The 24,373-nt window shown below is 36.0% G+C and overlaps 4 protein-coding genes across 4 annotated transcripts; 3 read left to right on the top strand and 1 right to left on the bottom strand.

The window, feature by feature from the left end:
- Window positions 1-2,498: 2,498 nt before the first annotated feature.
- On the top strand, window positions 2,499-7,362 carry STR16 (sulfurtransferase protein 16). The gene is made up of 7 exons (XM_086436253.1): window positions 2,499-2,657; window positions 2,757-2,846; window positions 2,923-3,039; window positions 3,161-3,234; window positions 5,137-5,207; window positions 5,314-5,367; window positions 7,074-7,362. Exons 1-7 carry the CDS (start codon window positions 2,596-2,598, stop codon window positions 7,143-7,145), a joined length of 540 nt encoding a protein of 179 aa, XP_086292379.1. The 5' UTR covers window positions 2,499-2,595; the 3' UTR covers window positions 7,146-7,362.
- Window positions 7,363-8,141: 779 nt separating this feature from the next.
- On the top strand, window positions 8,142-13,782 carry LOC147407608 (pentatricopeptide (PPR) repeat-containing protein). Its single transcript, XM_086436252.1, has 2 exons — window positions 8,142-8,652; window positions 8,742-13,782. The coding sequence occupies exons 1-2, from the start codon at window positions 8,392-8,394 to the stop codon at window positions 9,795-9,797; spliced, it is 1,317 nt and encodes a 438-aa protein (XP_086292378.1). The 5' UTR covers window positions 8,142-8,391; the 3' UTR covers window positions 9,798-13,782.
- A 4,028-nt stretch (window positions 13,783-17,810) lies between these two features.
- LOC147407607 (protein IQ-DOMAIN 20-like) lies at window positions 17,811-18,864 on the top strand. The gene is made up of 2 exons (XM_086432852.1): window positions 17,811-18,293; window positions 18,398-18,864. The coding sequence occupies exons 1-2, from the start codon at window positions 18,054-18,056 to the stop codon at window positions 18,566-18,568; spliced, it is 411 nt and encodes a 136-aa protein (XP_086288978.1). The 5' UTR covers window positions 17,811-18,053; the 3' UTR covers window positions 18,569-18,864.
- A 3,005-nt stretch (window positions 18,865-21,869) lies between these two features.
- LOC147407606 (glutathione S-transferase F10-like) lies at window positions 21,870-22,963 on the bottom strand. The gene is made up of 3 exons (XM_086436248.1): window positions 22,718-22,963; window positions 22,576-22,624; window positions 21,870-22,490 (listed from the first exon to the last, which is right to left on the bottom strand). The coding sequence occupies exons 1-3, from the start codon at window positions 22,865-22,867 to the stop codon at window positions 22,021-22,023; spliced, it is 669 nt and encodes a 222-aa protein (XP_086292374.1). The 5' UTR covers window positions 22,868-22,963; the 3' UTR covers window positions 21,870-22,020.
- Window positions 22,964-24,373: the final 1,410 nt, after the last annotated feature.

Here is a 24,373-nt window from a genome sequence, read left to right as displayed (position 1 = left end):
CAAGATTTGCTGGGTAACCAACTTGATAGGGTAAAGCTCGGTGAGTAACAAATATCATAAAGTGGGTTTCTTAGAGTTGTCAGAAATCCAAGGGAGATTTTTTAAAATAAAAATGCATCACTTAGGCTGTCAGGTAAATCTCTCTTTTTTATTAGAGTTGCTATTGGCACCCCTACTTTTACTTATTACAATCTGCTTGGTAAAGAAAATCATTTACAAATGCAAATGATTTGTTAATTTACATATGCTTGGTTGCCTTAGGAAATTTTTTTGCATTGCAAATTATTTGCCTACACTCCCTCTTAAGCCCATCACAAATTTCAACAAATGGTTTGCAGTTCAAAAAGTGCGGCAAGTTTTTTGAGTTTGCAAATCATTTGCATGGTACCCGTCAGGGCCTACAAATCATTTACATTTGCAAATGTTTTGTGATAAATGATTTACAATTATTTGATAACCATTAGGAAATCTCTTACAAATCTTTTTTTGTGATTAGTTGATCTTTGCAATAAAAAATTTCATTGTGATTTTGCAAATGTTTTGCGGTACTTTTTATGCCACAAATCATTAGTTGAAATTTCTTAAGAATTTAGGTGGTCCATGCAAAATTTTTGTAATGCAAATCATTTGCATTGTGTAGCCTAGCACGAGTAAATTTGATTTCAAAAAATTATTTGCATATGTAAATGATTTGTTGCATACCAAATAAGACCTACATCTCAATTTCTTAGATTATTTATCACACCCCAATTAGAGATTAAAACACATTATTCAAACATTACAAACCAATTTGGCTCAAATTATTATCTCAACATTACAAAACATTATAGCACCCATTCAAACAATGTCGGTATTTTTTTTACAATTAGGATTAGACTTAAATAAAATTCAAAAAAATAAAAATAAATAGAAGAGAGCTGCTATTGCCCCACCAACTTTTGCTAATGCCACCACAATTCCTATGTAAATCACCTAATAATTGCACATGTTGGATGGGGGTTAGGAAAAGTTGGTGTGACAATAGTAGCTCTCAAAAATAAAATAGGATTTTCCCCAAAACATAGATAACTTGTGTCCAAAATTTGATTTTGGTATACTGTTCATTTTAATTCCCAAAACACGCATTTCAAGTGAATTCGTCACTTTTATAATCATTGAATTCGCTGGTATATCTACGAATTCGTAGATATTAAAAGTGACGAACTCATGAGTTCTTAGGTTATAAAAATGTCGAATGCATGTTTTGGGAATTAAAAACAATGTATCGAACTTAGAATTTTTTCATATTCAACACATGAAATAGAGATTCACTAAGATATAAATCTAAAAAAAAAAAAAGAAGAGAGAGTTTTTAATGGCATCCCAAATTTTACTTATCCTCAATCATTCATTTATTTTTGGGTGAATCTCCATTTCTTGCATTGAATATGATGAAATTCTAAGTCGATACACTGTTTATTTTAATTCCCAAAACACAATTTTCAAATGAAATTAGTCACTTTTATAATAAAAGAATCTATTGATAAAATATAAGGGATTTTACCATATCAACGATCTCGTTGGCAATTTATTAAAAGAATCTATTGATAAAATATAAGGGATTTTACCATATCAACGATCTCGTTGGCAATTTATTAAAAGAATCTATTGATAAAATATAAGGGATTTTACCATATCAACGATCTCGTTGGCAATTTATTAGCGAATTCGTTAATTATAAAAATAACAAATTCACTGAAAAAATATATTTTGATAATTAAAATGAATAGTGTGCCATAATTAGAATTTTGATATAAGTTACGTACATTTTGAGAAATATCTCTTTATTTTTTTAATTTTTAATTGGACTATAGTAAGAAAAAGTTCGGGTGCCAATAACAACTCATTTTTACCCGTTATTTTCCTAGGTTCAATTTTTTCCAATGAGATAAATTTCCACTATTTTTGGCCCATGCCTTGAGTGGGACCCATTTTATCGGCAATATTCTGTCCTTGAATGCATGAAGCCCACGTGCCTATTTGATTCCCAGTCTCTTCTCCATATAACCAAACTTATCCAACCGAGCCGTACTAAACGGACTAAACAAAGATACTCAAATGACGTGAAACGTGCAAAGAACCATAGATTTGTTCATCGAGATACTCAAAAAGAATAATATTTGGTCCTTTGCACATTTCACGCAGTTGAATGTATTTGAGTGTGTTTTTTTAGTCAGGTTAGTATTATTCAATCAATCCTGAAAGGTCGAAGACGGACGTACTACTCTATCTTCCAATGGAGGATACTTGAGAGATAAAATACGTCATCACCACTACTACGTTTCCTTAAGAAAAGTGATTTTTCTGGACTCCCTCTCTGATATACTCCCTCACGTGGCATGAGAGAAAACCCTAGATTTTATTCCTCGAGATACTCAAGTGTACATGTTTATGGATGTAACAGCTCGAGGAAAGAAAATCTACGGTTATTCAGAATGCCACGTAGGGATAGTATGTAGATAGGGAGAGTCAAAAACTTACGATTCTTTCCTTAAACAGTGTGTTTGTACAAGGCATAGTACGGAAAACAAGGAAAAGAAGAGAAAATTGACAGCCATGTCCCTCGTTTCCTCCGCACTGCCTCTGGTTCTTCTTCTTCGTCCTCAAAGCCTAAACAGGTGACTCTCTAACTCACTCACCAATCTCTACTTCATCTATTTCTTTCTGATTCTCTATAAATCTTTCTCTATAATCTTTCATTTTCCCTCAATTTACAGGCATTTATCACCAATGGTTACAAAGTTACAGTACCAGTTCCCACAAGCGCTTGTTTCCGGCAAAAGAATTACGAGTTTCTCGAATTTCAGGTACTCTTTTAGGGTTTCTCAAGCAATGTGAGAGATTAGGGTTTTCAAACTCTGTTTTAATTCTATAATGTTGCAGGTCCATGGCAATGGCTGCTGCAGGAGGGAATCCAGACAAGATTGGAATTCCAAAGTCGGTGCCAGTCCGTGTAGCGCATGAGCTTCTTCAAGCTGGACACCACTATTTGGACGTCAGGTAGTGTGATTGTTTAGTTCTCTGAGGAATTTGTGGAAGAATTTATATAGTATTGTTTAATTCTGTAGAAGAAAAGGTTAGATAGTTATTGAATTTGTTATTTTGTTTTGTGAATTTGAAGGACTTCCGAGGAATTCGGTGCTGGACATGCTTTAGGGGCTATAAATGTTCCCTACATGTTCAAGGCTGGAGCTGGTATGATTCAGTTTCTGTGTTTATACGTTATTATTACACTGTGTTAGGATTGTTAAGTGAGGGAGAGAAAAGAAAGGAAAAAAGGTGAGTTTTCTTTCTCTCCGAAAGTGGAGAGATTTGGAGAGAAACCCTTTTAAATAATTTTATAATTTCAACTCTGCCCCTAGATCTCTTTTAAGACATTTTAAAATTCCAAAGCTATCCCAATTTCTCTCTTGTCAATCCAAACATGGTGGAGAGGAACTGAGTTTCTCTTCTCTTAATGGGTTTCTCGTCTCTCCACTTCTCTCAATCCAAACTTAGTGTGAAGGTGAATTACCATTTCGTGAGCTGAATTAGAAGAATTTACGATTCCGGCTCACTGTTCATTTTAATTACCAAAATGTGAAAGGTAAAGAATTTGGAGGTTTTTTGACTATTTCACAGATTTTTTAAGTGACTATTTACCATTCAGGTTTTGGTAAATAAAATGAATAGTGAACCGGAATCGTAAATTCGTCAAATGTTGATCAATTTTTCGTATATATCCCTTATTATTATGGTTCTTTATTTGTCTCATTTAATTGCTTTTAGATTTATAATAAATAATATCCATGTAGTGTTTCATTTGATGAGAATGCCAAGTACTAGGGTGGTACTTGCCAAAGAAACATTTTTAGGTAAAATCACATAAAAAATTAATTATTAATAATAATAATGTAATCAAAGAACAATTCTTGCACAACCACAACCTCCCATGCCTTGATACCCGAATTGGCAAATCTAATCAAAGAACAAGAAAAAAAATCCCGAAAAACCTGTCAATAAATCATGAACTCCTTGAAACATATGATAGAACAGGCTAAGGCCATAATCTTGACTAGGCTTACACCTTTTTTTGGTTACTTCCCCGCGTTTTCAACATAACTGATGAGCCATTATATCTTCTTGGATAAACGGTGATTACAGACACATTCATGGTGTTTCTATTCTACCATTATGAATCCCATTCCTGTACTATAGAATGGGATCCTTCTCTGATGATGGGTATCTTCCTGTCTCCCATAGCCCTGGAAACGGATGTCTATCCCTTCCAATGCAGTGAGGCTCATGGCCTAGAATCAGCATTCCATTTCTTAGTTTGGCTAACTAATTTGTACTCCCATTAGCAATCTCTAGGAACTTGATCTGACAACACTGGTGTATCCCCGTTTCTTACTCGCACAATAATGATGGCAATGCATAATGATGACAATGATGTTGTTGGACTCTTTCCAGTGGTTTGTATTGTTCACACTTGTAGACTCACCTTCGTTCCTGAAGTGTTCTGTGATGGTGCCTGCTTATGACCTACAACCAATGGTTCAAACCCAATCACATATGGTTGAGTACAGGGAGATAAGGTTCCTCTTTATTTGGTTCTGGTTTAGCCCTTCACTTGTAATTTTGCTATCCTTCATCTTCCTCATTTTTGTCAGTCAATGTGCCTGAGGTATTATCTCTTCAAACTCGCATGTTTCTCTAATTTTTCACTATGATAGAGGTCAGACTAATCGCTGTCAAGTAAATATTTATCAATCTAAAATCTCTTACGAAATAGAAGTCAGAGCAGTGGCCAAGTGAGTAGACCAATTACAAACCTGGCCTTGTTAAAACCGCAACATGGATAGGTTCTCTTTTGTGGGCCAATTTGCCAGTAAGGGATATAGTAGTAGAGAAATATCCAATGTAGCTTCCCTGATGGGACTGGGACCAATAGAATTCCAAACAGGAAGTATTATTGCTTAAAAGATAAAGTCATTGAAGTAAATAAGTCGATAATATGGACATATTTCTTCCTTTGGATGCTGGTTACATCAATTAATTTTGATAGTTCTTTTATACTGGTGAGTGAGTAATAGACTATTTTCCTCTGTGGTGTAGGAATGACAAAAAATCCTAAATTTGTGGAGGAAGTATCAACACATTTTGGAAAGGATGCCGAGATAATTGTTGTGGGTCCACAAGCTAGAAATCTTTTATTTTACTTCCTTGAAACACCCCATTGCCTTCATTGATTTACAGTATTGCAGATTGTTATTTACTTTCCTGCCTTTTCAGGGATGCCAGAGTGGAAAGAGGTCGCTCATGGCTGCAGCTGATCTTGCATCTGCTGTAAGTGTTCTAACTCGTCCCTTTTTATGCTGCAGAAACATAAGAAATGTTCCCATGTACTTGTTATCACCTATATTTTTGACGAGATTTCATCATATTAACATAAACTAATGTATTGATAATTAGTCCTATTCTTCTTTTCTTTTCTTTCCATAATCTGTCAACTCATTTAAGGCTGGGTTTATCATTTGATTTTGATTTTCTTATTTATTTACTGTTCAGCTTTGTGGGATCGTTTTCTTCACTCAAACATTAAGATGATCAGAGAAGGCTTGTTCCAACCCTTTGGGTGTTGGCTACTGAAATTCTGTTATGTAGCTCTATTCTACCGAGGGACACATACTCTGTTAAAGCATATATATTAAGGTCATTTTTTTAGTACCTCCAACCAAGGATTTTTGACTTTCCTCTCACTCTTTCAGAGCCTTCAATCTGTACCAGAACTATCGATCTGTTATTATTTCATCCCCATTTAGTGTTATTAAACCTTGGATTTCTCATTCTACTTTATCCTTCCTAATCTGTTCCACACATCTCTGGTACGCATTCTGCACATGCATGTCTTCTGCTCCATGAGGCTTACTTTTTTTTTTTGATAGGTAAGTTGGACTTGAACCCACAACCTCAAACTTGCTTTGCAATGTGTCAAACCAACTGAGCTATGAGTCATACCCCTAATAACTTTTTAAATGTGATCAGTATTCTTTGGTCATATAGCATTACAGAATTATATCTTCACTCTAGCAATCCAGCTCTAACTCATAGGGAAACATCCTCTTCTCTCTCTCTGTCCTTATGCTTATCTTCATTCTTCCTTTGAAATGTCCCTCAGTTTTATGTGAAATGATATCTGTTTTGTTGTTAATTATTCTGGTTTAATTTTATGAGGCATGATTGAGGGCCATATTTTATAAAAAAAAAATTCTTAATCAGTTCCCAATTTTTTGTGTGCCACAAGGTTATCTTATACTCTTTCTGATATTGAATTCCATTTCTTCTTTAGTCGACTATAACTAGTTTGACAGCCTAAATGATGATGATGAAATCAGCCTCCCACTGCCTCATTGCTTTGGAAATTTAACAATGAGATGTCCAATTTTACATCCTACATTACCCATTTTTACTTGGCGGTTAATCTCTAAAAGCATGACTGAGGTAGCATATGTGGTAATGTTAAAGTTGGATGTTGCAAAACACTTAAATGTGGTATCTGTTCTAATTGGAGAGTGTTGTTCCACCATGGATTACTATGTGTATGTCATGTTCTCTTGCTAGTTCTGAGTCAGGAATGCTGAAAATGAAAAAAAAAGTGAGATATGCCTGAGCAACTGAAGTGAGGAACATTTTCTGCAAATGGAAGTTTTAGGTGAAATTGCTTAGGATGGTGATGTAACCCAAAATTAATTCAATATTGAAACAGATAAAGATATGAAAGACTGGGCAAGGAAAAAGATGCATACCACCCCATTATAGGCCTTGGATACAACGAACAAATTATTCTAGATATGTGGGGTTTCACTTGTTTGATTTGGTTTTCAATTTCCAGGGTTTTGAATATCTAAAGATGATTTTCATTGTGCAGTAACGTCTGAGTTTAAGAAGTGCCTTTCTGTCTTACTTCCGATTACTGATTTAATTTTAACTCATTTTTTGAAGTAGTTCTAGAATTTGATGGTAAATCAACTGTGTTTTGTTGCTTCCTTCAGGGTTACAGTGGTGTCACTGACATAGCTGGTGGGTATTCTGCATGGAAACAAATTGGACTTCCTACAGAGTAGTGGCCCTGCAAGATCATATGCTTCTATGCACTACACCCTAACTTATTGCAAAGCTTTGGACAAGAAAAATAAAATAGATGATGAGAAGAATACAGTTTCATAGGGCAATAAATCCTCCACCGGTCTACTGAGGATATTGAAAAAAAAATGTATCGCTAAATGTGGAATGAAACTATGAATTTTCATCTATGGTCAAGAAGCAACTCTTCATAAGTTCCATAGCTTGCATACTTCCTTTTTGTGTTTGAAGATTTATAGCACTTCCCGCCTAGGGAGAGCACAAGCGCCCTGACTGGAAAAACAATGGAACGTATCATTTGCAGGCTTTACCTCATATGCTTGTGACACTGGTAGACTAAAATATGAAATACCTATGGAACCTATTATATGAAACCATTGAAATCAGACAAAAAAAAAAAAATCTGCTTTCTTTGACCTTTGAATCCAGGACAAAGATATAAATTAAATGAAAAATTAGAAATACACATGAAAATGATCTGTGGTGAATATACAATTCTTAACTCACAAGTATATAAGTTATCCACGGTCTACAATAGAAGAATTTTTGCGCTGTTCTGATTGGATGAAATGTGATTTTGTGACTAAGCACCTTTTAATCTAACTTATTTTATAAAAAATTATAATTACCTACATATAAATATACTAACAAATAATTGTGAACTTCTCAATAAATAAAAAAATTCTAAACGAACTTGAATAATTTATCTCATCCGACATGAGATGACAACAACTTGGTCTTGTCCATGATCTAGTCTTGACGTTAAACCATGATCTTTATTCGATTTCTAACAAGTAAAACTCAAAGATTCAGAATTTAATAGTTTGATAAGATGTCATTTATTCTTTGGCTTTTGCATTTAGAAGGTGTGCCCTAAGGGTTTTGTTAACGGTTAAAGTACAATAAATACACCTTGGGATTTATCATTTGAGAGTATTTTGGTAATAAACTTTTTTTAAGCAATTGTTATGTGTACGCATTTTATATTGTTCGCGGGGGTTATGGGAGCCTGGAGAGGCTGCGAGCAACATGAATGATTTGAACGGTGAATCAGACGAGATGACTCGAGAGAGTCAGTTCGGTATCGAGCGAGTCCCACTCTTATCTATAATCTACCGGATAGCGGAAACTTGTCTTCTTCATTTGTAGGGAGGGACACTGGGACTGGGACTGGGACTCTGGGAGTCGACTGTGAGTGGGAGCGCACCATTGCCTGGCACTGACGTGATGATGCTGCAGCAGCTATCATTGCCCCTCATCACATGGAAACACCAACCATCACCATTGCTCGTCCCTCGGCTACTGTGCGCGCTCAGCAAACAGGGACACCGCCTCATGTCCTCCCTAGACGCCGCAGCCACTGACCCAACTGCGGCGCGCCGCCTAATCCGCAAGTTCGTCTCTTCATCATCAAAGGCCGTCTCTCTCAACGCCCTCTCTCATCTCCTCTCCTCCAACATCCACTCCCACTCCTCCCTCGCTCTACCTGTAAGCCTCCACAATTTTACATCTTTACCCCTATCATCTCTCCTTTATTGCATTCCGCCATCTAAAACCCTAAGATTTCATCCTCGCAGATGTACCGAAGGATCGCTGAAACTCCCTGGTTTGTTTGGAACCCTAGACTTGTTGCAGGTGTCATCGCTTTACTGGATAAGCTAGAACTCTTCGATGAAGCTGAAACCCTAATTTCAGAATCGGTTCAGAAATTAGGCTTTCGAGAGAAAGATCTTTCCATGTTTTACTGTGATCTGATCGATTCTTACTCCAAGCAAGGATCGAAGCGAGGTGTTTTCGATTCTTACAATCGTCTGAAGGAACTTTCATCATTGTCTTCTGAGAATCGACGAGCTTACGAATCAATGATTAATGGCTTATGTGTGCTGGATCTACCTCATGATGCCGAGGCAATGTTGGAAGAGATGAGAATTGCAGGATTCAAGTCCTCTGCATTCGAGTTCAGATCGATCGTGCTTTGTTATGGGAGATCAGGATTGTTCGTAGAGATGAGAAGATTTCTCAATCAAATTGAGAAATCAGGATTCATGTTGGATACAATCTGCTCCAACATTGTTCTTTCTTCTTATGGATCCCACGGAGAGTTATCCGAAATGGTTTTGTGGATTCAAAAGATGAAGGATACAAAAAACATCTCCTTTTCCATTCGAACCTACAATTCCGTCCTGAATTCGTGCCCAACCATCATGTCGTTGCTTCAAGAACCCAAATCTCTCCCTCTTTCGATTGATGAACTGGTAAACAAGCTGCAGAGAGACGAAGCTTCACTGGTTCAGGAGCTAATAAATTCATCCGTGCTAATGGAGAGCTTGGAATGGTGTTCTTCGGAAGGAAAGTTGGATTTGCATGGAATGCACTTGGGGTCTGCGTATTTGATCGTGTTACAATGGTTAGAAGAGCTAAGATCGAGATTTTGTGCCATAAATGCAGAGATTCCGACAGAGATTAAGGTGGTCTGTGGGTTAGGGAAGCACAGTAACGTTAGAGGGGAATCTCCTGTTAAAGCTCTGGTTTCAGAGATGATGGTACGGATGAAGAGTCCAATGAGAATTGATAGGAAGAACATTGCAACCTTTGTTGCCAAAGGGAAATCTGTGAGGGACTGGTTATCTTGAGTGTTGATACAGAGGAAAAGTCGAGGTTTGTGTTTCTGCCATCAATTTTGATTTTTGACCAGTTTTTAGGACATTGCACTGTAAATTTATCAAAGATTCTTGAAAAAATATATCATTAATTGCTTGTATGAAATGTTAAGCAAAAAAATGCAATCCTTTGGGATCTAAATCCTATACAGTACTTGGCATACAAACTTCGTTTCTGCCATTTTTATTAAAGTGCTACTATTACCACACCATATTTACTAATGCCACACCAATTCCTATATAAATCACCAAAGAATTGCATACAGTTGGTGTGGCGTTAGTAAACTATTGATGATGAAGCACATTTCTCCGTGGAAACACTTTAGATTTCTGTATAGAGATACAAACTTGTGTATAAGCATGTTAGATGGGTTACGTGCACAAAATCTCCCTGACACCATAGTTGGGTCCTGATTCACTTCAATTGAATGGTTAACCCCTTGGTGTTCAAAGAGAGCTAACTACGGAAATCTTGAAAATAAAGTCATGGAACTCTGCAACACTTCCTTAGAACTAATGTAATTCTGTGTGTCATGTTTTGTTCCATGAACGTCTTTTTCCCTCTTTCATAGCCGCCTTTCTTTCACATTATCAATCTCCTCTCAACATGAGTTGCAAGTTACAGATTGTCTTCTTTATAAGGGGTGTGTACCTTTGTGGACATTGACTATAATCTCCAAAGGGATTTACTTCAAACTCCACAAGTTTGAGCATTCTTGGACACTATCATAAAAGCAGATTTTCAATTTATCTTCTAACTTCCTGACCTACAAAGATGCTTGGACTGAACAGTTGAGCATATAAGTAGGGAGATTGGCATTTTTGTGGAAAAGATCTGGTGAATGAAATGGTATGCACAATACAATCTATGGTATTACATACGGTTTTATGATGATTAGTTTGTATAACTTATACATTGGGATCAACCACTTAAAACTAGATTGATATTTATTATTACCAAACCGCTTCCAATTCAAAATCCTTGGCTTATGATTCGGATCCAATTGGATCAGTGATTCTTTGAATTGAATCCAAACTTATTAGAATTTTATTCAATCCAAAACGATCCAATCATTAGGAACTTGTGTTTTTTTTTTTCAAAGAAATTGAGGAAAAAATTTAACCGTGAAAAAATTGAGAAACATATTCTCTTTTGAGGAATGACATGGATGATTTGAGTGGAGGTTGGAGACAATGGGTTTTGGGGAAGAAATACCTAGGGTTTGGTGGTGGAGAGAGAGAGAGAGGAGGAGGAGCGTACTAGGAGAGCCAAAGCGAGTTGGAGCGACAAGAGGGTTTTTTTTTTTTGTTGAAAAGTATAATATATTGACAAAAGAAGGGGGAACAAAGTACAAGGAGGCCTCACAAAGAGGCAACAAAGTAAGAACAACAAAACAAACAAAAAACGTCAATGATTACATAAAGAGTTTCATCTAAAAACAAAATCATCAAAAGTGGATCCTGCAAACTCAATGTTCTGTTTAATCCAAAGGTATAAATACCCCAAGATCTCCAAGAAACTTGCATGAAAGCTTTTAATCTTGTCTTTAAACACCTTGTTATTTCTCTCGTTCCAAACCCCCCAAGCAATAGTCGATGGAAGCATATCCCACAAGATTCTTTTTCTGGAATGGAAAACATTACTGGCTCACTCTACTAACAACGAGGAGAACTTACTTGGAAGGACCGAATTAATACGGAATAGACCAAGGAAAGTTGACCAAATATTATGAGCGAAAGAACAATGGATTAAGATATGACCAACAGTTTCCCTATCTCTCAAGTAAAGGGGACAACAGTTGGGAATAATCCAACCTCAAACAATCAAATTATCCATCGTGAGAATCCTACCAAGGGAAGTCAACTAAACAAAAAAAGAGATTTTAGAGGGAACTGACTTGAACCAAATGATAGGCTCTGAGGTGGTTCGCTCAACTAAAGGGATGAGCCATTCATGGAAAGACTTGACAGAGAATCTCGAATCTTTAACCCTCGTCTATTCCCACCTATCCTGTTCGCTATCGTTGAGATGAACCGAATGCAGGAAATCAAGGAAAGATGTTACCTCATTTAGCTCCTAATTATTAAAGTTTTTCCTGAACCCCAAATCTCAAGTAGAATTGGAACCGTTGCGAATTAAACACTGCTGGATGGAGTGGTTCTTTTTAATTTAGTAGGCGTACAAGAGGTTTAAGACAATGGGATGATTGTTCGTAGTCTACTAGTATTTGAGCATGGTTGTTCGTAGTTTGAGTATGGTTGCTCAACCCCATAAAGAAAGTGTCTCAAGGATGGTTGTTCCTCTTCCTTTGTCTTCTCTCTTCTTCCCCTTCCCAATAATACTCCTCAACTCTATTATCTTTTCTCTTCTACCCCATTTTCAAAAATACAGAGTAGAGTACTCAAAAGAGCCAGGGAAGAAAAGAAAATAGGCGTCAAGTCAATGCCCTCTTTCTACTGGTCTTAAACACGCATAGGTTAGCAAGTGATAAACAAACATAGGGCCAGCAGCAAACACAGGTCAAGGCGTGGTAAGCTTTAGGCAGTTCTATAGTTCCACAGAGATGAAAGCAGGGCAGATAACAGATACTTTTTCTAAGAATACCAGCCAATGTTTGAAGCAAGAGTGAGGGAGCGCAAGCTCATACTCGATTGTAAGGAGAGGGAAGGGTCTCAGTTATTGGGTCAGAAGCCAAGCAATGGTTACCCGCTAGTCGGATAGGTAAGGAAAAAACAGCTCTTGGCTCTCGAGTCATCAAGTAGCCAACTAGCCCTAACTGGTTGGCGTAACTTTCTAATTTCTATGCTACCTTTCCTCTTTTTCCCATTTTCAATAACACCCTCCAGATTTTTTGTCCTTCCTCTTGTAACACCCTCCCCAAACTAGGACTGGCAACGGATCGGTTCGATGTCAGATCAATGCCAATCCTCTATCGATCCGAAATAATCATCCTCTGATCCAGATTCGATCAGATTAAATGCATCCATCGAAGAAGCAAATCCAACAGATGAAATGAATAGGGTAACCCAATTCTCTTCCTAGGTCATACTCGGGATCTGTCAATACTTTTCCTTCATATCCATGGGAGAACAGAGAGAGAGAGAGAGAAGAAAGAAGGGAAATCTGATCAAGCCCCCCAAATCAATCATCTTTGCTTAGATCTTTTTCCTTGGTGACACTGATGGAAACGTCAAAGAACTTAAGAACTCTGGGTTTTTTTTTCTTCCGGCCATCAGACTTGTGCATTTCGTTTTCTCTTCCATGTTGAAGCTTTTCCAAAAATTTCTTTCCCTTTTGACTTCATTCTACCAAAGAAGCTTTAGAACTAAAAGAAAACAAACACACGCACACACATAGAGTAGAGTAGATCATTCATTAGTGAGGTATTCTGTTGGGGGGTGGCGTCGGCCGTCAGTGGATCACTTTGCTTGGAATTGAAATAATATGCAGAACTGAAAAATATGTTAAATTATAATTCTTTAAAAATGAAATAATATGCCAGAACTGAGAAATATGTTAAATTATTTAAAAATGTGTATATAATTATTTATGTGGATCGGATATTTATTGGGTTGGATTGGTGTTGATTCAAAACTGATCCAAAAAATTATCAGATCTGACATATTCAATCCGAATATCAAAATTTTAGATCCGAATCCTACTTTTTTGGATTGGATTTCAGATAAATATCGGATCATTGCCAGCCCTACTCTAAGTAAAAGCTTGCCACATGTGAACGTAGAGATCGAAATAAATTAAAACAAAATTACACCAACATCAACTCAAAACGTGATTGTAGATAACGAAATAAGCTTCTGGCCAATATAATGTTACTTCTTGATTTTTATTTATTTATCGATGTTTCCGACTTGTAGTATTTTCTATATCTGTTACGTACTCTATTTCTGATTTTGCAAGTAAATTTAAAAATTGAAGTATGTTGTGTTTTAGAAAAAGTTAAGAGCAGTAGAGATTACAAGAGATGGAAATTGTGCGGAAGAAATTAAAGTAAAAAAAGGGTTATGTGATATTTATAGAAATACATGATCGACTGACCTAAAATTCCCTTCAAACAGTGAAATAACAGGTATAAAATGAAAATTCCTGACGAGTTGGCTCAATGGCAATTTCAAATCGATAAGCAAAGAAAGTTCATAGGTCGTGAGTTCAATACCCAGTATGAGCATTAATTCCTCGGGACTACTTGTGAGGGTGCACTGTCACTTACCTGGTGCGTATGATGTGTGGGTGTTGCACATGCTCGGGGAAGGGAGTCACACGCCTTGGGGTATCATAAATGATTTAAGAAAAATGGGTTGTAAAAGTAAAAGTTGAATGCCAATAGCAGCTATTACGTTGTCAAACAAAATATAAACAGGATGGGTTTAACCTTGAGTCGTGTTACTGGCGCTCACCTTACAAGCTCTCAGTGCTTGTTTAAGAGTTTTTTTTTGAAAAAAGAAGAAAAAAAAAAAAGAAAAAAAAGGAAATTACAATAATACCCTCACCATTCAACATGCAAGCACTCAATGCTTATTTAAGATTTTTTTTTGAAAAAAAACAAAAAAGAGAAGAAATTACACTAATACCCTCACTGAATTACTCTCCACACCCATCGTTTTCTTCACAATCCGTCGAACAAAAAATACTTTTCTTTTTTTTTCTTCTTCTTCTCTTTCTCTCTTCATATTTATCTCCTTTTGAGTTTTGTGAGAGGTTGAATTAATGGAGATTAGGTTTTAGAGTATTTTTTTTTCAATTTTTATTTTTCATTTAATCATAAAAAAAAAAAGATGGAAACATTACCATTAAAATTCTTTTTTTTTTTTTTGTTATGTTCGGTAGGAGTATCTCATATACTATTATAAAAAAGAGGAGGGTTTTGTTAAAGAGTCGTGCTGGACCTCAACGGGGACACCTAGACGTGGTGGCCCACATATGTCCATAGATGCATTTTACTCGTATCTTGAAGAAAACACATCTACGGGCATGCGCGTGCCACCACATCAAGATGTCCCCCGTGTGTCTCCCACTCCAACATTAATCTTTGTTAAAATCAAAATTTAATGTTGATTGGTAGGTTTTCGGGTTGCATTTAACAAACCATGCAGTAGGGATGTTAAAAAAAAAAAAAAAAATCAATACTTGAACCGGAACCAAACTTAGACCAAACCCAATTCTTACCCGAGTTGAATCAAAATCAAATTGGTTCGGTTCAGTTTAGTCTTGAGAGTTTGAAATTGGACCAAAATTAGTTTTATTTATCTGCAATCGAGAAAAGACTGTTCTAGATTTGTTGTGCACTCTAATTAATAATTTAAAGAACATATTTTCAGTGAATTATTTAACTGTATTGCTGGTGTTTAGTCAAAAATTGAATTCGGATATCACAATCTTTGTAACAATTAAGATGACCTTGCTTGTAAGGGTTACTCTGATTACCCAATATTATTAGAGAAAAACTGCACTTAGTTCGCCTATTGATATGAAAAGAAAGCTTGGGGGATGTATGTGTTAGAGGATGGCAGTGTTCAACATGTATTTTGTTGTACTGTTGATAAATTTCATCGGTCAACAAAACCTGTTTGGTTACATCCTCCATATGGTAGAGAAGTGCCCAAAGGATTACTTTTGTGATATTGTTTCGGGCTGACATGCCCGGTAAACTTAAAACCAATGTCATAGTATTTTTTTTTTCGTTTTCTTCCCATTGGACCATGAATTAATATTTTTATTATTTTGTCCAAGCGTTTGAGATTGTGATTTTACTGTAATTTGTTTCATGTGAAATTTACGGGTTTGATGTTGAATTATGTACATGTAGATGGTCATTAACTTTGCATTTCTTGTTGATCTTCAATTTTACCTTCGGTTTTATAGACGTAAGGGGTTCGCCATATGATACACTACAAACACTATCCTTTTGTTTGTAACTTGAAGCCCTCAGGTTAAAATGGGCATGTGTTTCTTTAAGGCTCTACAGCTTCTGATAATTATTTTCAAGGGGTTCCACAACAACCCGTGCTCGAATATTGCGCTTGGAACTAGTTACTTAAAATTGGTAACTCAATTTTGGATGAGACATTTCTGATGCTTATACATTTTTATTTCTTGTGTGATTTGAGTAACTTCGAATTTGTATGGTTATTTGTTTTATGGGAAGTCTTAAGCATCTCACTGGGGTATCTTACTGTAATTTGTATAATATAGAAGAAGAAAAAAAACGATACATTCTGTTGCACAAACAGGATACAGAGAGCCACAATTGGAAGTGTACATGTTAGAAGATCTGAATGTACCCACGAAAATCAAATCTTTATGCAAGTTGAATACTCCACCAAGTGGGAAGAGCGAAACATTACAAAGGTGCTTTTGAGTTCTGATGTCTCATGGAGAAAAAGATAGGGACCATGGCAGTTATTTTTTTTTCATTTTAACGGTGGGTTCAACAAGATTTGAATTTGAATCAAGGTCATGGGATCAACACTCTCACACGCTTTTTTACTAACTTAGCTAAGTTGGATTCATGCTCTTGGGAATTGGGATAATCAAAATATTATAACTCAAATTTATTATATTTAAATGATTACTATAATTGCAAATCTGGTTGAGGTTCTCCAACAAATTTAATAAAATTGAAAAACACGGAGGATTTCCTAGAAATCAATATTGGTTAATTTAAATAATCGATAAAAGAATATTTGTCATTTAGGGATACATAAAGGAGAAAGCTTTTGCACAGATCCCACTGGCTTTTCGCTAGGTGATAAAAGTGAAGCCTAATAAGGGTAGTCTCGTAAATTTGATTGAACTCCCAGTACATGTGCTATTGTAATTGGTCGTGAAATCGTGAGGAAAAAGTATAGAATAATGCTGAAGTTACCTCAACGATTGACCTCATCTGGCACTTTACTGACGTGGAGGTTGTTAATGAGACACATCTCTAACATCTCTTGTTAGAGAATATTTTATGTTTTTCTTTTCTATTATTTGGTTCTTATCTTAATTCATGATAGCATTGTAACCGGTTAACGATGATATTGAAATAGTTATATAAAGTTCTATTTGATTGTCGGTCCCATCAAGGAGAGAATCCTTTCTTCCTCATCTTTTCTGTTTTTCAAGGTATGTAAATCATAGATGATTTTCAATGAGATACTAGTGAAAAGCATCTATGGTTCTCTGCGCGCCTCTACAGTAGTAAAATGTGAAGGAAATTGGTGAAGTGACATTAAAATTGACATCGATTCACACAGTGTTGATGGGGATGTGTGTACAAAGTCATAGATGCTTTTCATCAAGATACGAGTGAAAAATATCTAGAGTTCTTTGAACACTTCCACAACAGCAATGTGTGAATCAATGTTAATTTTAATGTCACTCCAACATTACTCAAATGTGAATTGAGGTCAATCTTGAGTCAATCTAGCATTATTCATCTATATTTTAAGAGAGTTGATATTTATTGATACCGCAACTTTTACTTGTTACATTCAAAATAAAATAGGGATTTTTTTCAAAATGTAGGCAACTTATGTCCAAATTCCAGTTTTGGTACACACTTCATTTTAATTCCACCACTTTCATAATCAATGAATTCACTGATATATCTACAAATTCGTAGATATTGAAAGTGGCGAACTCATGAGTTCGTAGGTTATAAAAGTGACGAATGCATGTTTTGGGAATTAAAATGAACAATTCACCAAATTAGGAATTTTGTCATATTCAACTTACGAAATGGATCAGATTCACCTTCTTTTTTCTTTTCTTTTTAAGTCAATGTTGAGAATAAGTAAAAGTTGGGGTGCTAATAGAAACTCTCTCATCTTTTTGTTTCGAATTCTATTTGTTAGATTTAGGATTAACTTGTGTATAAGTAATTGGGATGGATTAACTAAAAGTTGGGATGCCGGTCTCTCTTCTAAATTCTAATATGCCAATCTTGTCTGGTGGAGAGCCGTAGAAAACTTCAAACTTACAATCACACATCAGTCTAACCATACAAAAACTTCATCCCACCACGTTCTCATTCCTTACTAGGTAGAGGAAAAGAGGGGAACATTAAAAGAATAAAAAAAGAAAGAAGATCTCTTTGTAGTGGTCCCAACAACTGGTTCTGTACATGTTGAGCACAATTCCAACCTTTACGCGACCTTCTCCTTTGCTTTTCAATTAGAAAAAAAAAAAACAGATTTCGATCTCAAACAATCCAGAGAGAGAGGGAGATGGGTGTGTATCGAAATTGGGTTGGCATTGTCCGGAGAAAATTTTCCAAGAGAACAATCATCATTGTTCACGCCAACAACAGCAAATGCATCAGAGAAGAAGAAGAAGAAGAGAAGGGTAGTGAAGGAATTGTTGATTTCAAAGAGGCTGATGATGATTGTTCATCATTGAATAAGAGAGAGTTCTCTGAAGAAGACATTGCTGCCATAAAGATTCAAGCGTTTTTCAGAGGTTATCTGGTATGTGTACTGATGAAAAATCATCTGTTGGGTTTACTAGAAAATATTCAAATGTCTTCAAACCAACTAAATGTCCTGGTTATGAACTTTTTTCAATTTAACAGGCACGTCGGGCGTTTCGAGCATTGAAGAGTCTGGTGAAGCTGCAAGCAGTGGTTCGTGGAGTGCAAGTGAGGAAGCAGTCGCGGATCGCCCTGCATTGCATGCACGCACTTGTCCAGTTGCAGGTGAGGGTTCGAGCTAGGCAGCTTCTATGCAGGGCAGGTGGTTATTGATCATGCATCATCAACAACCTTCACAAATAACATTGGCTTTTGAATGCCTTGTGACAAAGATATTTCTGACATTCTTGCAACAGAATTGAAATATTTGATTTGATCTTTGGGAACTAAGAACATTGTATTGTTTGATTCATTTTGATTTAATTTATGTATCGAATTAAGCTCATATCCAATGCAACTCTACACAAAGAAATAATAACTTACCACAGTTAGGATGAATCTGCTAGACCAAAACAATCCTAGCCAAGATGGGGCTAATAATAGCGCCATGAGGCATTCAGTATGTTGGGATGCTGTTTGAACTATCTTTTGCCAGGGGAGGGTGTGATTCGATTTGTGACCATCAGATTTATCCCAAATTCTTTTTGATGGCACCACAAATATTGTGAGCAGTTAAGTCATCCAATCAGTTGGATTTTAGCTGAGGAGGTCTCTCAGCTCCTATGATCGCCTCCATTCAATGGTTGTCTATATTTTCTATCAATTTGATGTTGTATGCGAATTTTCCAATTCTGTTGTTAGTGTTTAGTGTACATGGGCAAAAAAATGCTAGCAGACACATGACCCCAAAACATGTATCTCAAGATAATGATAGGGACTTAAGGCAAAAGTAGTTCAACACATATCATGAGGTAATAAAGGTCATGTATCCCGTCGTGGTGATGCACCTTCCATCAAGGTGCCATGTGACATAATGAATATGGCAAGATCCAACTAGAGTTATATTCATTGAGAAAGATTTTATTTAAATCATTCATTGATTGGATAGATATGTATAAAGTGGGTCACATATATTGGGGGATTGGTTTTTTTTTTTTTTTTTTTTTTTTTCTAATTTAATTTAATTAAGGGTCTTCTAGAAGAGAGAGAGAGTGGGGAGGCCGAATAGCTTTATAACCTTCTTCGTGATGGTTAAATGCTCTTCGGAGCCTATGGAGGTAGTTTGGATTTGCGACAAACCTTGCTAACAAATTTATTGTGTCTCTATAGTTCAATGCATGTGGTGTGATCTTCTATGCACGTGCAATAAAGGAAGAACATTGCTCAATGGGGCAAGATCTTAGGAGCATCTAGGATTTTGCCTCTACACTTTGCATTTACTAGAGGTCATAACACAAGAAGGACGCTTTCTTTAGTAACTTGAGGTATGTAGAAGGAAAAAATTCATAGGACTTTCAAAGTTAAGAAAAAGAATCTTCGTACTATTATTTTGGCCATCAAATCTATATTGTTTTATCGAATCGTATCCTCTCCAGGTTGGAAAAAAAAATCTTTAAGGATGTTTATAATTTGAAATTGGGGGTTCTTTTAACTTGCTCAATCATTACTCTCTGATCTTTTTCTGTGTTGATGCCACTTGAAATTTCTGATTGTATGATTGAACATACTAATACCCTTTGATGACAAGTAAATCGCAATTGATAGAGTATGACCACCTAGTAAAGATTGAGTATATTTGCTTTTTTTTTTTTTTCCTTTTGCTCATCTATTTATAGATTCTTTGATTTCAGTGTTTTTTTTTTTTTCCTCTAAACCAATATGCTCAGTGTTAAGTAACCTGCGCATTTGGAAGATGTGCTTGCAAACATTCTCCATGTGAGGCTCTATTCACTCTGAGGGTGTACTCGCCATCAATTTCCTCTCAGGATTTGTCTACTACATTCACGATTCCCTTCAAAAATCGGGATCTGAATCTATGAATTAGAGGGTCAATGTTTTATTATGACTAATAATCAATTGGTCAACTCATAGGCAATTATTTCCTCTTTTCTTTTGAGAACTTCTATTGGCATTCTAACTTTCACTTATTACAACTCAATTACTTAAATTATTTATTATCATATCCCGAATAAAAGCTAACACAAGATATTTAAAATGAGAACTAATATTTCCGCAAGGAATTTTCTCATGATATACTAATAAAATTTTTACAAGTTAGATAAGAAAAAAATCACCACCCTACAATCCATTAAAGAGAACATTGGACAAGAATCATCTACTCTGATCTTTTGACGTTGATGTATTGTTTTTTACTCTTAAATTTAGCTCCACTAGAGAGAAAAATATTGAGTCTTACACTCTATTTGAATTGAGAGAAATGGAGAGAAGAGAAATTAATCAATTTTCTCTCCATTTATCTTGTTTGGAAAGTTAAGTGAAAAGAGAAGAGAAAGTTAATGGAGCAAAATGAAGAGAAAGTGAGAGAGTGATACATTTAGGGATCGAACTCAAAACCAATTGCCAATGAATGAAGAGACCTAGGAGCTTATAAAGAGATAGATAAGGCAATGAGTGTCTGGTATGGGACTAAACTCAACACGCCCCCACATGCATTGATCGGACTGGACCAAAACACATGGAGATATAAACTAGATGACGTGGAAGAGAGAAAGATCCACTTTGATACCATGATAAGTTGTGGGATCCAACTCAAAACTAATTGACAATGAGTGAAAAGGCTCAAGACCTTTTAATGAGAGAGATGAGACAATGAGTATTCGACGTGGGACTAAACTCAACAGAGAGAACAATGTTTAATTTTTTTCTCCCCCAACTCTAAAGATTCGAAGAGAAGGTGAGAAAATAGAACAAATTACTTTTTATTCTATTATTTTCTCTCCTACCTATCAAAATAGGGTGGAGAGAAAGTTGTTTTTTGTTCTCTTCCTCCGTTTCTCTCAATCCAAACAAACTACAAACTGTTAATGTTCTCTCCATGATAAGTAAAAGTTGGGGTGCCAACTTTCCTTCTTCTCCTCCCCTGGACAAATCTTCTCTCCATTCAAGACTTCTTCTATACATTCTTTCTTTGGAATATTCGTATATCCATAAATATATCTATATATATATATATATATGGTCCCGTTCGACACCTTAAGTTTTACCACACATTTTAACAAACGCGTTTTGTCCTACATGGGTTAGAAGTTTCGGAATGGGCTGATTTTTGGTGAGGATGATCTCTATGGTGAGGAGATCATCCTCACCAAAAATCAGCTCATTCCAGAACTTCTAACCCCATCAAAAATGATTTACAAAAAATGGACGGTCCACGATTTTTCAACTTGTAAACATGGGGCTAAACATTTCAGAATGAGCTGATTTTTGGGGAGGATGGTCTTCTAATCATAGAGATCATCCTCACCAAAAATCAGCCCATTCCTAAACTTCTAACCCATGTAAGACAAAAAACGTTTGTTAAAGTGTGTGGTAAAACTTAGGGTGCTGAACATTTCCCATATATATATATATATATATAATAATAATAATAATAATAAAATTGTACCCATAAGATGAGGCAAACAACAACCAAAAAAAAAAAAAAGCAGCAAAATAGAAAACCATACACAACACAATTGATATAGTTTGATACCAAAAGCTCAAGAAAACGAAACCCACTCAACACACAATATCAATATCAATATCAATATCAACTCTTCCCATTTTCAAGCACTCGCCTTTGGACGCGCATTTTGCATCTCCACAACCTTCTTCCAAGATTCACGACTAGATATCTCATCCCACCATCTCCCCACATTCTTCCTCGAAGTAAACAATTCTCCTCTATCCGTACGATTCACCAAAAACTCGGTATTTGGCAAGTGAGAGAGATCAGCTAGTGTGAACTCCTCACCAGCCAAATACCGACTCTCCCCCAATCTCCCCTCATAAACATCAAGCACCTTTGCCAACTTCTCTTCGTTTTGCTTTATCAAACCTGGGTCTTGCTTGATCTTCATCCTCGGTAAGAACGCAAGCTGAAAAACCAGAGCCGAACTAGGAGGGTTGAAGCTCTGTCCTTCCGCTTCTAACCATTGATCTATCGAAGCTTTCGTTAATGGGTTTGTCCCGAACAAACCCTTATTCCCTTGTTTTGCGTATTTTTCAGTTACGTATCGGCATATCGCTCTGGACTCTGTGTTACAGATCAATTTCTCAATTAATCTATAAATCGAGATTCTCAAAACCTAAAGGAAATAAGTGGGTATTATTTTAGTTACCAAAGAGGGTGATATCTTCATCTTGGAAAGCTGGGACTTGGCCGAAGGGCTGTAAAAAAAAAAAAAAAAAAAAAAATCAATTTTAAGTTTACGAATATATCTGTAATGGGAAATTATGAATTTGGGTTGTTATTGTACTTACATGGAGTTTGAGATAATCTGGTTTCTTCTGTTGTCCCTTGGCCAAATCCACATTGATGATCTGAAATTCGACTTCTTTCTCGATGAGACAAACTAAGACCCTCGAAACAGCAGTTGAGAAAGGTGGTCCGTACACCTTCACGCTTGCCATTAGAGGACCTTTGGAGGATTGGGTTACTCTCTGTCACTGTGTTTCTAACCTCACAAAAATGACAAGTGCACCATTACAACACACCTACCTTATCCTTCAGAGTTATAAAGAGAGATAGTTGGGCCGCCCATGATTTGTTAGTGGGCTTTGGGCTCCAAAGACCAAAGTGTACAAGAAAAGCAAAACAGCAACCTCATCAACCATGGGTTGACTACATCCGACGGTTGAGATGCTAAGGATTTTCAAAATAATGGATCTCTATAAGATTGTACTAATCGCTAGAATATCTATACTTATCTATAGGAATATCTGTGTTTTTCATTTTATCTTGACCGTCGGCTTCATGGAAAGCTTCAATCCTACAAAAGTCCAAAAGAAAAAAAGCCTTTGGTTGGTTTGGGGCTTTGGACCCCAAAGTGTAAAAGAAAAAGAAGAAAATATATTCGAAGGTACGGAGTCCCCGTCTGCTAGGACAAGATCTATCATCTCGCTAGTTCTCTGTAAAGGCACTCCAAGAAAACTTGTAAGTGGTGGGAGCGGAGTTATTCACTATAAGTGGTAGGTTTGAAGCAATCCCAACCATGGTTTTAAATCTCATCCGACGCATCTTGATATTATCCACCAACGAGACAGATACACAAGTCAAATGTATGGACGAGAATTTTTCTCATTGTTGAATGAGACGATTCGAACATATCGAAAAATTCATTCGAAATGACTTGGTCTTATTCATAGACAAAACGAGATGTCAAAACGAGTTTTAAAATCATGATCCAACCCTTCATAGTAATTTGGAATACTGCAAAAATTCGAGTTATGTTCGATTTAGGGTTGCAAAAATCTGATAAAAAATTTGATAAACGGAAAATATGCGGCATGTGCTTTATACGTCTATTATCCGTCTCATTTCAAAAACTCAAAAATCATAAATTCTATAATATGATAGTGATGTTAATAGTGATGGGGAATGATGAAATCGATGATTTTAATGGTGAAGGTGATGATATGGTGGTGATGGTAATAGTGATGGTGGTGATAATGACAACATTGAGGTTATTATTCCTTTGGCTTATAAAAGAAAACTAGAGTCAAGGGATCATCAATTTGAAAAATTAAGGCACCATTTCAAATAAATGTAAAGGGTCATGTATGTTTTTTTAATAGATGAAAGGACATTTGTTACATGGATTCCTCCAAAATTTTAAAGCATGACTGCTTCGAAGTCAAACTTGTGTTAAATGTTACAACGTACAAACTTACATTTTACAACATACAACTAGTTAAAGTTATTTTTTTATCGAGTTTTATAAAAATTCATAAAAGGCGTAAAATATGCTTTTTAATCTTTATAAACTTTAAATACATGAATTATTCATAATAATTCAATAATCCAGAGAATAATACTTTCATTGAAAAAAAAAATGAAAAAATTGTAAATTTTCCACAGGAGATTGCTAATAAGGATCCCAACAAAGAAATTCATGTGTTAATATTAGAAACTTTGCC

The sequence above is a fragment of the Akebia trifoliata genome, chromosome 3, assembly GCF_017979445.1.
Source record: "Akebia trifoliata isolate Shusen 1 chromosome 3, ASM1797944v1, whole genome shotgun sequence".
NCBI classification, from domain to species: domain Eukaryota; kingdom Viridiplantae; phylum Streptophyta; class Magnoliopsida; order Ranunculales; family Lardizabalaceae; genus Akebia; species Akebia trifoliata.
The sequence above is the reverse complement of the archived record's forward strand: the minus strand, read 5'-3'. Positions and strand labels throughout refer to the sequence as shown.